This window comes from Dendrobium catenatum, unplaced genomic scaffold (genome assembly GCF_001605985.2).
Source record: "Dendrobium catenatum unplaced genomic scaffold, ASM160598v2 fragScaff_scaffold_43, whole genome shotgun sequence".
Classification (NCBI taxonomy): domain Eukaryota; kingdom Viridiplantae; phylum Streptophyta; class Magnoliopsida; order Asparagales; family Orchidaceae; genus Dendrobium; species Dendrobium catenatum.
This window is the reverse complement of record NW_021318505.1, coordinates 2125335-2138469: the sequence shown is the minus strand read 5'-3', so window position 1 is coordinate 2138469 and position 13135 is coordinate 2125335. Positions and strand designations below refer to the sequence as shown.

Genomic DNA, 13135 nt, shown 5'->3' with positions numbered 1-13135 from the left:
GTTTACGATCAAGGGAATCAATACCAGTCGTCCATTCAAACCACTCACATTTATTAGTCATGCCACTCTCAGAAAACTATGAAGAGAACCCCTTATTTCTCATTAAAGGGGACCCACATAAGGAGGAGAAGAAGATAGACTAGAGTTCTCTTACCACCATACTCCAACTCGACCTCCATTATACTTCCGCCCGACCATCGACAGACGCCAGATTTCCACCCAGCCACTGATCGACTCTAGACTTCCTCCTAACTACCGATAGACCCTAGACTTTTCGCCTGGCCGTCGATCGACGTCGTACTTCCACCTGACCACCTACTCATATATGACTTCTGTCTGACTGCCAACTAACCCCAAACTTCAACCCGACGATCGACTGACGCTGAATTTCTGCCTAGCCACAGACTGACGCCGGACTTCCGTTAGACCTCCATTTGCAACAAGATTTCAACATGATGGTCAATCATTGTAATATAATCATTCTCAATTTGAAGGATGAATCAATCATATGTAATATATTCAAACACTAGTTGAATAATCTCAACAGGGCGTGACCCCATAGTTTTCCCCTTTTCAGGATTTTCCACGTAAAAGTTATGGTGTTTCTTTCTCCTTCTATTTGTGTGCTGGATATCAGTACAGCATTAAGATGAAAAATTCCAACTCTATCTCTGATTATATTTTAGCCCACAATAAGAATTGTTATGAATTGATTTAATTTTAGGTTATGTTATTCATGCAGGTTACCACTATTAGAGCAGCACACTTAAATAACTTAAGTTGCCTTTTCTGAAGCTATTTATGTACCTATGCTATCTATTTAAACCATTTGTACTCATCTGTTCGATAATAAGAAAATATTCTATTTCTCTCTCTGATGTGTTCTTACGGTTTATCTCCATCACTTTACTGTTCTTAATACAAGAAACTCAAATCAAGGGTTTCTACATGGTATCAGTCGCAGATCACTGATCTTGGGCGTCTATGGCTTCTTCCGCTACATCTCACGAGGCGGGATCACAGAAGACATCATCGTCTTCCACGTCGGCTCTCTCTTCCTCTCTCAAATTTGTGCTATCCAATCTCAAGAACGTTGTTCAAAGTCCCCTCTCACCGGACAATTATCATCTCTGGCGTTCTCAGATCTTGAAGATCTGTCGAGCAAATGGATTCTTACCATTTCTTGACAGTTCTTTACCGATTCCGGAAGAAAGAATTGCGTCTGCAGATGGCAGTTTAATGAACAATCCGGCGTACGATCAGTGGCTTCTCACCGATCAAAACTTGTCCGCCGCAATATGTTCAACAATTTCTTCTTCAATTCTACCCTACGTTCTGCATCTAGACAAAACTGCCGAAATCTGGCAACTGCTTGAAACCAGATTTCAAGCTCCAAATCGTTCTAGGATGATCCAACTAAAGAACGAGCTCTACAATATCTCTATCAAGAACTCTACTATGGTGCAGTACCTGAATGAGGTGAAAACTCTGGTTGATAATATCACGGCGGCTGGATCCAAACTCGATCCTGAAGAAATTATCTTGCATATTCTTAATGGTTTGCCACCGACGTACCAATCGTTTAAAACATCTATACGTACAATGGTAAATCCGTTAAGCCTAGATCAATTTTACTCACTCTTAATAAGTGAGGAAATCCACCATGCCGCGGACAACGCTCGTTCTGTCTCCTCAACCGATCCAAATCATGCTCTATTCGTCAGCAGAGGATGTGGTCGTCGTCCAAGAACTAGGCCACTTGTTAATCCTAATACTCAATCCGATAAATCTTCCTCTGCTCCTATACAATGCCAGATTTGTCTCAAGAATGGCCATACAGCAACTGACTGTTGGCATCGATCCAATCTTCAGTATGTACCACGCATGGAAAAACAACAAAACAAGGCTCTGCTTTCAAATTCAAATCAATCTCACACAGATTGGTATCTCGATTCCTTAGCTTCGTCGCATCTCACAAGATCGCTAGACAACCTCTCCATTTCATCACCCTACCAGGGGACGGACGGCATCGTCATAGGCGACGGGAGCTCGGTTAGCATTGAACACTCTGGTCGTGGCTTACTACCGACTCCCTCTCGTAAGCTCAACTTATCTCATATCCTTCACACACCTGCTCTTAAATACAATTTATTATCTATTTCTCAATTAACTAGAGATAATAATATCTCAATTACATTTGATCCTAGTGGGTTTGTGTTTAAGGATATGCAGACGCATCAAGAGCTTCTTCGGGGACCATGTCGTGAAGGCTTTTATCCATTGCGTGCTCCGATTGCCTCCATTCAACCGACTGCCTCCAGACAACCTACAGCTCTACAAACTTCTGTCAAGAAGTCCACTCCGTGGCATCAAAGATTGGGTCATCCCAACCAACGAATTTTAGCATCAATTGCTTCTTGTAATAAACAATTACACATAGATACTGCTTTTCATTCTTGTCATTCTTGTAATAAGTCTAAAACTCATAAACTTAGCTATGCTCATACCTCTACCAGACAAAATTCTATTCTCTCTTTAATTCATACGGATGTTTGGGGTCCCTCACCCGTTGTCTCTAACACCGGTTACTTATATTACGTGATTTTCATCTACAACCACATCTATGTAAATCTTTATAAATAGAGATTGTATGTGATGTAATATTTTGAGAAAAATCTAAATAAAGTCAAATATTTATGTATTCCCTTCGTCCCTCCCTCTCTCTCTCTCTCTCTCTCTCTCTCTCTCTCTCTCTCTCTCTCTCTCTTACAAGAAGAGCTCAAGACGAGCTCTTAAGAATCTTCCTCCTAGTTTTAACAAGTGGTATCAGAGCCATGGTGGTGATGATTGACGAAGGAGGAAGTGTTCATGACAAGAAGCCTAGATAGCATCTGATAGAGGTTGCCCGAGGTGAAGTTTAAAGAGTTGGGTCATTAGTTGAGAGCGGTTGAAAACCGCGTGGGTTGCTGTCAGGCAAACAAGAGGGAGGCTGGTCGCTGGCATGGGTTTGCTTGTGCGTGGAGGTTAGACGTCAGGCGGAGCAAGGCTCGTACGCGAGCAAAGCTCTAGCTCAGGAAAGCAGGCTTTCGCATAGGTGGATTGGTTAGGTTGGCACTAGGAAGTTGATTAATAAATCAGGCAAGAGACTGATTGGAAACAGATCTTTCTATTATTTATTGAAGATATATTCAGATCTTTGAGGTGGAGTCCAGGAGGAAGGTGGGCAGTTGTGTGATGAAGTAGTGGAGACAAACATCTAAATCAAGAACCTTGGGGAGACAGGTTGGTCGCGGACTCGGAATCGAACAGGTGTTGTGTTAGGTCATAGGTTGGAGCACACACATGTATCTTGGGAAGACTGGCGAGCCGGTGTTGGAGCGTGAGTTAGAAATGTACAGGAGCATGCAGTGAACAAGGCACGGGCGTGCGGATGAGGGGTGGAACAATGGGAGTGCAAACTGGAGCCATAGATCTGAAGGCACGGTGGAGGCCGTTCGAGAGAGGGCTTTAGCTTGATTTGATGGGATTGCTCATGGAGTTAGTGCAGGGAGTCAGTTTGGTCGCATTAAGTGCACTTGTGATTTTTTAATGGTAAAAATGGACCAAGGTAGAGATTGATATGTATTGGTATGCTTTTAGATTAGGTTGTTATGTTGTCCATCTTATCCATGTAATTCTCTATAAATAAAGATTATATGTGATGCATTGATTTGGATAAAAATTTGAATAAAACTTAGTAGTATTTCCTCCAAATTATGCATCCTCTCTCTCTCTCTCTCTCTCTCTCTCTCTCTCCTCTCTCTTGCAAGAAAAGCTCTCAAGAATCTTCCTTAAGATTCTTGCAAAGGATATTAGAGCCTCATTGAGGGGATCGAGGAAGGAGGAAGGTGTACTGTCCAAGAAAGAAGAGAGGAGTTGGTGGTGCCGACGTGCTTGCTCACATGGAGTTGTTCATGTGAGCGAAAAAGGCTTGATCACGGGTTGGCAGAAATTGAACGGAGTTGTTCGTGGGGTTCTTGTGGTTCCCGTAGCTGCCTCGATCTGGAGGCATGTATTAAAACATCGGTCAAGAAATGCTAGAGATGTTAGAGTGAATCTAGATAAGCAACCACTATTCTTTACGGTAGTGAGCAAAGAAGGTCTCAGTGAGCTAGAGGATAGCTTTGGTCAGCTAAGGTTCGGATGGATCTCCCTAATTGAGGGAAGTCAGAGAGGCCTGATGGAGCCATTTTCGTGGCCTGATTCCTCGATTGGAAGGTTTTCAAGAGACACATGCGGACTACGTCGGGTCAGGCATGACTGTTTGGGTCTCCACATGGGAGGTGAAGTTATAAAGGTTGTTTGGTCGAAGTGCTTGCACGGTGTAGGAAGTTCGGCCGAAAGTAGGGGCTCGGACGAGAGATAGTGTAGGTGTGGAAGAAATCTCGTATGAAGGAGTATATCGCTCCTTGTTCAAATAAAAGGTACGGTCTTGTTGGTCCCAACTAAATGGGGAAGTTGACATTACTAAAGCTTCTGACTTGGAGAAGAATATACTAGCCAAATGGGCAGGAGTTCAGATCTTGCTCGCATGAAGAGAAGCATACGATAGGCCTTTGTTAGACTATTTCTATTTGCACAGAAGCTCTGAAGGTTCAACTTGGCGGAGGCATGTCCACAGATAGAGGAGCCTCGATTCAAGAGAATGGTGGTGACAGATGAATGCCTCAACAATTACAGGAGCTTGTTGAAGAATCAAGAACATCGGGGAGGCAAGATTGTCGAGAACTTGGAATTGGACGGGTGGTTGTGTGAAGTCGCAGGTCCGAGCGTGCACGAGTGTCCAGGGCGATCGGTCGGATTGCAACAAGTTCAAGTTCTTGTGATCAAGTGGTTTTTTGTTTTTATTTTTTAAAAACTAAATCAAGGTGGAGATTGTTATGAATTGATTTAGTTTTATATTATGTTATTCCTGCAGACTACCACATCTATGTAAATCTCTATAAATAGAGAGTGTATATGATGTAATATATGGGGAAATATCTGAATAATGCTTAGTTGTATTTCCTCCAAATTGTGCATTCTTTCTCCTCCCTCTCCCTTCCCTTCTCTCTCTCTCTTCTCTCTTGCAAGAAGAGCTCGAGATCTCTTGCAAGAAGAGCTCAAGATGAGCTATCAAGAATCTTCATTCAGGTTCTAACAAGAATGAATTTTAAAATCAAGGAAATTTACTTTGAGTATATTATACCATTTGAAAGTAAGCTCAATGCTTTGAAGTCCATTATAACTCAAATGTTTTTCGAAAATAATCATGTAATTTTCCGTATTAATATTAGTGAAAAACAATTTCATCTCATTTCTACGATTGCCCATGGCCCACTCAAAGCCTACGAAAATTGAAATCTCTATCCAAATCGGCCCATGTAGTTGCATGCGTGCTTGCTCACATGGAGTTGTTCATGTGAGCGAAAAAGGCTTGATCACGGGTTGGCAGAAATCGAACGGAGTTTTTCGTGGGGTTCTTGTGGTTCCCGTAGTTGCCTCAATCGGGAGGCATGTATGAAAACATCGGTCAAGAAATGCCAGAGATGTTCGAGTGAATCTAGATAAGCAACCACTTTTCTTTACGGGAGTGAGCAAAGAAGGTCTCAGCGAGCTGGAGCATGGCTTTGGCCGGTTAAGGTGCGGATGGATCTCCCTAATTGAGGGAAGTCGGAGAGGCATGATGGAGCCATTTTCGTGGCCTGATTCCTCGATTGGAAGGTTTTCAAGAGACACATGCGGACTACGTCGGGTCAGGCATGACTGTTTGGGTCTCCACATGGGAGGTGAAGTTATAAAGGTTGTTTGGTCGAAGTGCTTGCACGGTGTAGGAAGTTCGGCCGAAAGTAGGGGCTCGGACGAGAGATAGTGTAGGTGTGGAAGAAATCTCGTATGAAGGAGTATATCGCTCCTTGTTCAAATAAAAGGTACGGTCTTGTTGGTCCCAACTAAATGGGGAAGTTGACATTACTAAAGCTTCTGACTTGGAGAAGAATATACTAGCCAAATGGGCAGGAGTTCAGATCTTGCTCGCATGAAGAGAAGCATACGATAGGCCTTTGTTAGACTATTTCTATTTGCACAGAAGCTCTGAAGGTTCAACTTGGCGGAGGCATGTCCACAGATAGAGGAGCCTCGATTCAAGATAATGGTGGTGGCAGATGAATGCCTCAACAATTACAGGAGCTTGTTGAAGAATCAAGAACATCGGGGAGGCAAGATTGTCGAGAACTTGGAATTGGACGGGTGGTTGTGTGAAGTCGCAGGTCCGAGCGTGCACGAGTGTCCAGGGCGATCGGTCGGATTGCAACAAGTTCAAGTTCTTGTGATCAAGTGGTTTTTTGTTTTTATTTTTTAAAAACTAAATCAAGGTGGAGATTGTTATGAATTGATTTAGTTTTATATTATGTTATTCCTGCAGACTACCACATCTATGTAAATCTCTATAAATAGTGAGTGTATATGATGTAATATATGGGGAAATATCTGAATAATGCTTAGTTGTATTTCCTCCAAATTGTGCATTCTTTCTCCTCCCTCTCCCTTCCCTTCTCTCTCTCTCTTCTCTCTTGCAAGAAGAGCTCGAGATCTCTTGCAAGAAGAGCTCAAGATGAGCTATCAAGAATCTTCATTCAGGTTCTAACAAGAATGAATTTTAAAATCAAGGAAATTTACTTTGAGTATATTATACCATTTGAAAGTAAGCTCAATGCTTTGAAGTCCATTATAACTCAAATGTTTTTCGAAAATAATCATGTAATTTTCCGTATTAATATTAGTGAAAAACAATTTCATCTCATTTCTACGATTGCCCATGGCCCACTCAAAGCCTACGAAAATTGAAATCTCTATCCAAATCGGCCCATGTAGTTGCATGCCAGCCCACTATAGATTGCCCGAGCCTAGTTATATAAAAATAGCCCATTCTTCACTTAAATATAAATTCTTTTGTTTGTTTTGTATTGATTCACTTTAGTTTTTAAGATAAAATAATTTTATATAAATCTGTCACCTAAATACAAAGGCTTAAGATTGATTAAAAGTGTTAGTATACACAGATTTGCCTTTAAAACAATTTTAATTTTGTATTTATTTACAATGAAATTGTAATTAATACAACATACTTAATTTTTATTTTAATTAAATCTGAAAAATGTATCAGTTATACTATTATTATTATTATTATTAAAACATTTTTTTGAAGTAATATCAAATATCATAACTTCTTTTTCCAGATAATTTTAATGTATGATATTACTTTGTCACAAAAAAAAATATTTGATATTTAAAAGTCATAAAATACATTGTTTAAATGGATAAAATTTTAATTTTAATTTGTTATTTTGGTATTATATACATTTCAAAAATGGGGAATTTACATACATACCACTTTAAACTACTCTATTTCATATATAATTCCTAAAACTTTTATATTATGTATATAACACCTTATATTATTTTAATATCAAGTAGGCCACTCATATTTGATATGAAAATGAATGTATTAAATATTAAAATTTTAGGTGTTAGATATTAAATAGAATAGTATATAGTGGTATGTATGTAAATCCCTCAAAAATATATATATTTTTTTCTTCTCAAAATATATAAGGGTATCACAATATTTTATACGTATACATCTACAGCACTATAGATAGGCAATTATATTATTTAAATAAAATTTATCGATTTATGTACATCAACTTCTTAAAATAGTTTTATATACAATAAATTTACGACCTACTTTACTAATAATTGCAGCTGTCCCAAATGAACCGTCAATATATCGGGAAATTATTGGGTGAGGTCATCGGACACAACTTACGTTCGGTATTCACAGTACTGAGCTTGGTACTGTGAAGTACTGAGTACTGAGCAGTACTGAGCTCGGTACTGAGCAATATCGAGCTCTGTACTGCTTGGTATTGATCAGTACCGAGTAGGAGGTGATGTGGCGCATTTTCATTGGGCTCCGAACACGCCCGGTAGTCAAACAGATATATTTCTTCACTAATAATAATAATAATAATAATAATAATAATAATAATAGAACTAGCCTTACTTAAAATGACAAACATAGAATAAAATATTTATACTGATAAGAACATATTATTTTTTAATTTGCCTTATTTACCAATGAGTAAGGCTTCGTTTGAGATGGCTTTTTTACTGCTTCTTGAAGTTGCTTTCTAGTATATAAATTTTAAATTTTATACTAAAAAACTGCTTCAAGAAGCAGTAAAAAAGCTGTCCCAAACTAAGCCTAAATTGACACTAAAAAATTGCTTTTGGAGGAAGCATCAGAAATTTCATTGCTCTTATTTTGTTTGAGATAATTTTTTTTTAAATAATTTTTAGTAGAAAAAAATTTTAAGGAAAAAAATTAGGGGCCAAAAGCTATTGCAAATGAAACCTTAAACCACCGATTCAATGAAATGAGTTCCTCTTGAAATTTGTCTATTTAGTTCATGAAGGCAAATGATGGAAGTTTTGATATTTTTCGTTCCCCTCAAAGGGTTCGTTTGGGGAGAACTTATTATATGTGGACATCAAACCGTCTGGAGACGAATCAGACGCACCACATCACGCAGTACACAGTCATGATACACAACAAATGAGTGATATGACTCATTTTGATTTGCTTTCAGATGGTATCCGTATCCGCACAAAATAAGTTCTCTTGTTTGAGATGATTACAACTTTTTATAAGAGTGATTATAAATTTTTTTATAAAAAAGTTATTTTATAAACCAATTATAATAGGTAACTTTCTAACCTAATAATTTTTTTTAATTAAAAAAATTTAATAATAAAAAATTATTCCAAATAAAATCTAAATGATACAAAAATTTTATTTTCAAGAAAATAGTCCTAATCTAATCCAAATTATAGTTACAGTTTTCTAAACAAAATGACTTATCTCGGCCCTGACACCTCCTGGGAGGAGATATATGGGTAAGACAAACCCGAGTAGCTGCTGCTGCTGCTGCTGCTGCTCCCCTTCCCACTCTCGCCGGAGCAAAGAAAACCCCTCCCATACACCCGCAGAACTCCAAGCGCCTCCGGCCTCGGCTGCCCAACCTCAATAGTTCCGTCGAGCATCGCCGCCACTCCGTCCATCGTCGGCCGCATCGCCGGCTCTTCATGCAAGCAGCACAGCGCAACCCTCACCACTCTCCCCAACTCCTCCTCCGTCGCTTTCCCCTCCAGCCTCGGATCCGCCAGCTCCAAATACCTCCCCTTCTCGTGCATTTCCAATGCAATCATGGGATAATAGCCCATCTCGCCAAAGGCGGTGCCCCCGATCGACCACCCTTCAGCCACCATCGACCAATTCCTTCTCCCTCGAATGATCTCCAGAAGCACCAATCCAAAGCTGTACACATCCGTCTTATCGGAGATGGCTGAATTGGTGAGCCACTCCGGTGCGAGATACCCCCGTGTCCCCCTCATCGTTGTGAAGAGCCCGGACTGATCCGTGCTCATCAGTTTGGCCATCCCGAAGTCAGAGATCTTGACGCCGCCGCTGGAATGGAGGAGTATGTTCTCCGGCTTGACGTCACAGTGGATGACCTTGCGATCACAGCCGGAGTGGAGGTAGGCAAGCCCCCGCGCGACGCCGACGGCAATGTCCATCCGCTCCTGCCATTCCAGCACGGGGCCGGAAGGGACGAAGAGGGATTGGTCCAGGGAGCCGCGGTCCATGTAATCGTAGACCAGTAGGCGGCGACGGCCCTCGGCGCAGAAACCCCGGAGACGCACTAGATTTACGTGGTGGATGCTGCCGATAACGGCGATCTCTGTGATGAATTCCTTCTTCTTACCCTGGATGCCGCTGGTGCCGGTTTTGATGCGCTTCACGGCGACGGAGGATTTGTCGGGGAGATCGCCTTTGAACACCTCGCCGAATCCTCCGGAGCCGATCTTGGTGCGGAAGTTGTTGGTCGCCGCGATGAGCTCCTCGTAAGTGAATCGGGTCGGAAGGTCCGGGATAGAGATCTCGTCGGATTCGTCGGAGATGGAGCCGGCGCCAGCGAAACCACGGTCACGGGTTTTTGATGTCCATAGCTTCAGTGTTGCGAACTTGGGGGATTTTCTGGATCTGGAAATTCTCTTGCCGCGTCGCCAATAGATCCCGGCGAAAAGCAGAGCGAGCAAGACGGTGATGGAGGGCAAGAGTATCGGGATAAGATTGCGGCTTCGGCCGGAATCCAGTTGTGATTGAGCCATAATCTTAATGTATCCTTCGCTGCTGTCAAAAACCCCTTGGCTTCTAGGGCTAAGAAAGGACCCGAGCTGGTTATTTACTAGAAAACAAGATGTGGAGGAATTCTTGTAGAAAAAAGCTAGACAAGAACAGTTCGCCGTGCAAAGGCTGCGGCACGAGGAGACGTTGCCGCCGGAGCTCGCAGGCTTCAAAAATTTATTAGCGAAATATTCAACTCCACTTTCCAAGCTCCGATAAGATGGTTCCGTGGCGCAATTGGATAAAGTTGCTCGGGCAGAGCTATCGGCCGGCGAGCATCCACCGTCAGCGGACCCCGCAAACGACGTCGGGCAGTTGCAGGCAACACCTCTGCTCAGCAACGTGCATACGCCGAGCGCTCCGCAAGATAACGGAAGATCGCAAGCGCTGATCGGTGCGACGAGCTCTTCCGTAAGGCTGGAGCCGTTGCCGGAGTAACCCATTAAGTGAAACCGGCCGTCGGATTCCAATTTCATGAACTTAAGATTCGTCCTTGGAAGTTTAACAACGTACAACGCTCGGCCCGCTTCTGAGATGAGAAAAAGCCCGGACTCATTGGCAGCCATGTAGGAGGCAGGATCATCGAGGTATTTCATCGAACGAAGATCAGCCGACAGGCGCCAGTACTGCTGATCGCCAAGTACCCAGAGCAGGACGACATCGTCAGCGGTGACAAGGAGACGGTAATCGCCGTTGGGGGTGGAGAGGGATGCGCCGACTGGGAGGCGTTGTGAGGAGAGAAGGGTATCCGTAGGGTGTTCAAAGGATTGCCACATAGATTTGTTGACATCGTCGAGGAGGATGAGGTTACCGGAGTCAAGTAGGCAGAGGGCGGCTATGGGGCGGGGAAAGCGCGGGGTGAACCAGAGGAGGGAGCCATTGGAGAGGGTGATGGAGAGGCCGGCCGCAGAGAGGGAGAGCACGGAGGTGTAAGGCGCTGGGGAGGCGAAGTTCGCCGACCAGACGACAGTGGAGGTCGATGTGTGGAGGATGGAGAAAATGAATGGGGATTGCGGGGAATCAGATGAGAGGATAGCAGAGAAGGTGGAGGAGCGGGAGGTGAGAAAGACGTTATCTTTTTCTATGTATCCTATGCTGGAGGCGGTGAAGTTGGGATATAGGAACTCGGTGGAGACTTGGACGGCGGCGGTGAGATGATGGAAGAGTGGAAGCAGTAGAACAAGGAAGTGAAGGGTGTGCCGGAGGACTAGGGCCATGACGAGCCATGGGGAGTTTGGGAAGTCCGTTTGAATGTTATAACGGGGGTCTTAGGCGACTGAGTCGAGTTATCAGAGTGACGTAGGTGTAGTGGGCATTGACGATTGGGGAAGACGACAGTGACAGTACCGGTGAAGAGGTTGGAAGGCGGGGGCGGGCAGTTGGTCAATTAATTTGTCCAGCCATCGCTTGATATTAAAAAAATGCTGAGGTGCGGGGGGCTAATTGGCCGAGCTTCAAATTCGAAAAGTTTTAAAAAAAAATTTCAAATAAAATCTTATTTTTTTTGTTAAGACTAAAAATAATTAAAACACTCGCTTATATTTGTCCAAATAAAAACTGCCAATGTTAATTTAATATTACACTATTATTTTGTATATATATATAATAATTTAGTTCAAAAATTTTTTATACAAAAATAATATTTTAGAAATCAATAGGCTTTATTTGAGACGACTTTCTTATTATTTCTTAAAGCGCTTTTTCAGTATAATTCAAAACTAAAAAAATTGATTTAGAAAATAAAAATTGGTCTAAAAAAAAATTTGACTGTGATAATAAAAGTTTTATTTTTTTCTTCTCGACTTAATAGTTAAAATATGTCTGATTTTAAAAGCATTCCATTCATTATTTTATATGAAAGCCTATCTAAATGGATTCAAAAGTGCAAGCATTCTTGGAAATAGAGAACTAAACATTCCCGCAAGTTATGTTTTTGTGTTTTATTGATGAGGAATAGATTCATCACTTTTTTCTTCAAGTTTTTATTCAAATTTCTCTGGTTGGATACAAATTTATTCATTGGAGATACAATATTTTATTAGCAGGTCGAACTTGTGTGCGCACGAGCTTGACCTGTGAAAATGGAGACAATTAATACTGTAAAAGAAAGTAATTTAGAATGTTCTAGAAAGTTGTAGATCTTAGATTAAGGCTTCGTTTGGGATGGTTTTTTTATTGCTTTCTAAAACGGAGTTTTATTACAAAAATAAAAAATTTTGTACTAAAACTCCGTTTTAGAAAGCAGTAAAAAAGCCGTCCCAAACAAAGCCTAATAGCATATCGACTAAAATCATTTAAAATATTCTCCAAGTTTTTCCTCAAGAGTTATGTGGGCTATATGAAATGCTATACGTAATACAAAAGTACAATACCATACTAAATACTTGTATAAAATTGTACTAGATATATGTCGCATCCTGATTGGTTAAAGGATGCTTAAGTCAGAAGGCTTTGATGAGTTATTGTCAAATGGATGAGGGCCAATGTGCTAGGGCGAGTCTTTGAGAAAGTGCTAAGATGAAAGGAGATTGGAGAGAAACAAGCTTACTAATATCGTTAGTGACTTGTGTGGGAGATCTTAGAATTATTGAGAATAGAGATAGGTGAGTTAGGTCTTGTTGTGGGGATGGAGAGCTGTGATTTTGATGGTCGCATTGAAATAGGATGATGGTTCTGTGAATGAGCGTTTTACTGTACCTGGATCTGATGAGGATGGTCTCCCTAGGTGAGAGTGTCTAAGGTCGCTCTGAGGGAGATTGAGTGACTAAATTAGTGGTTTGAATACGTAGCGAGTTCCAAGTTGCTATCTTGTTGAGGAGTATCAAATTTGCTCCGCAGAGATAAGCTCTTTAGTAGGACTGGGATAGT

General features: G+C 41.6%; 1 protein-coding gene across 1 annotated transcript; it reads right to left on the bottom strand.

The window, feature by feature from the left end:
* Positions 1-8850: 8850 nt before the first annotated feature.
* Positions 8851-11724, bottom strand: LOC110107259 (G-type lectin S-receptor-like serine/threonine-protein kinase At5g35370). Its single transcript, XM_020837461.2, has one exon. It carries the CDS (start codon positions 11482-11484, stop codon positions 8938-8940), a length of 2547 nt encoding a protein of 848 aa, XP_020693120.2. The 5' UTR covers positions 11485-11724; the 3' UTR covers positions 8851-8937.
* Between the last annotated feature and the right edge of the window lie 1411 nt (positions 11725-13135).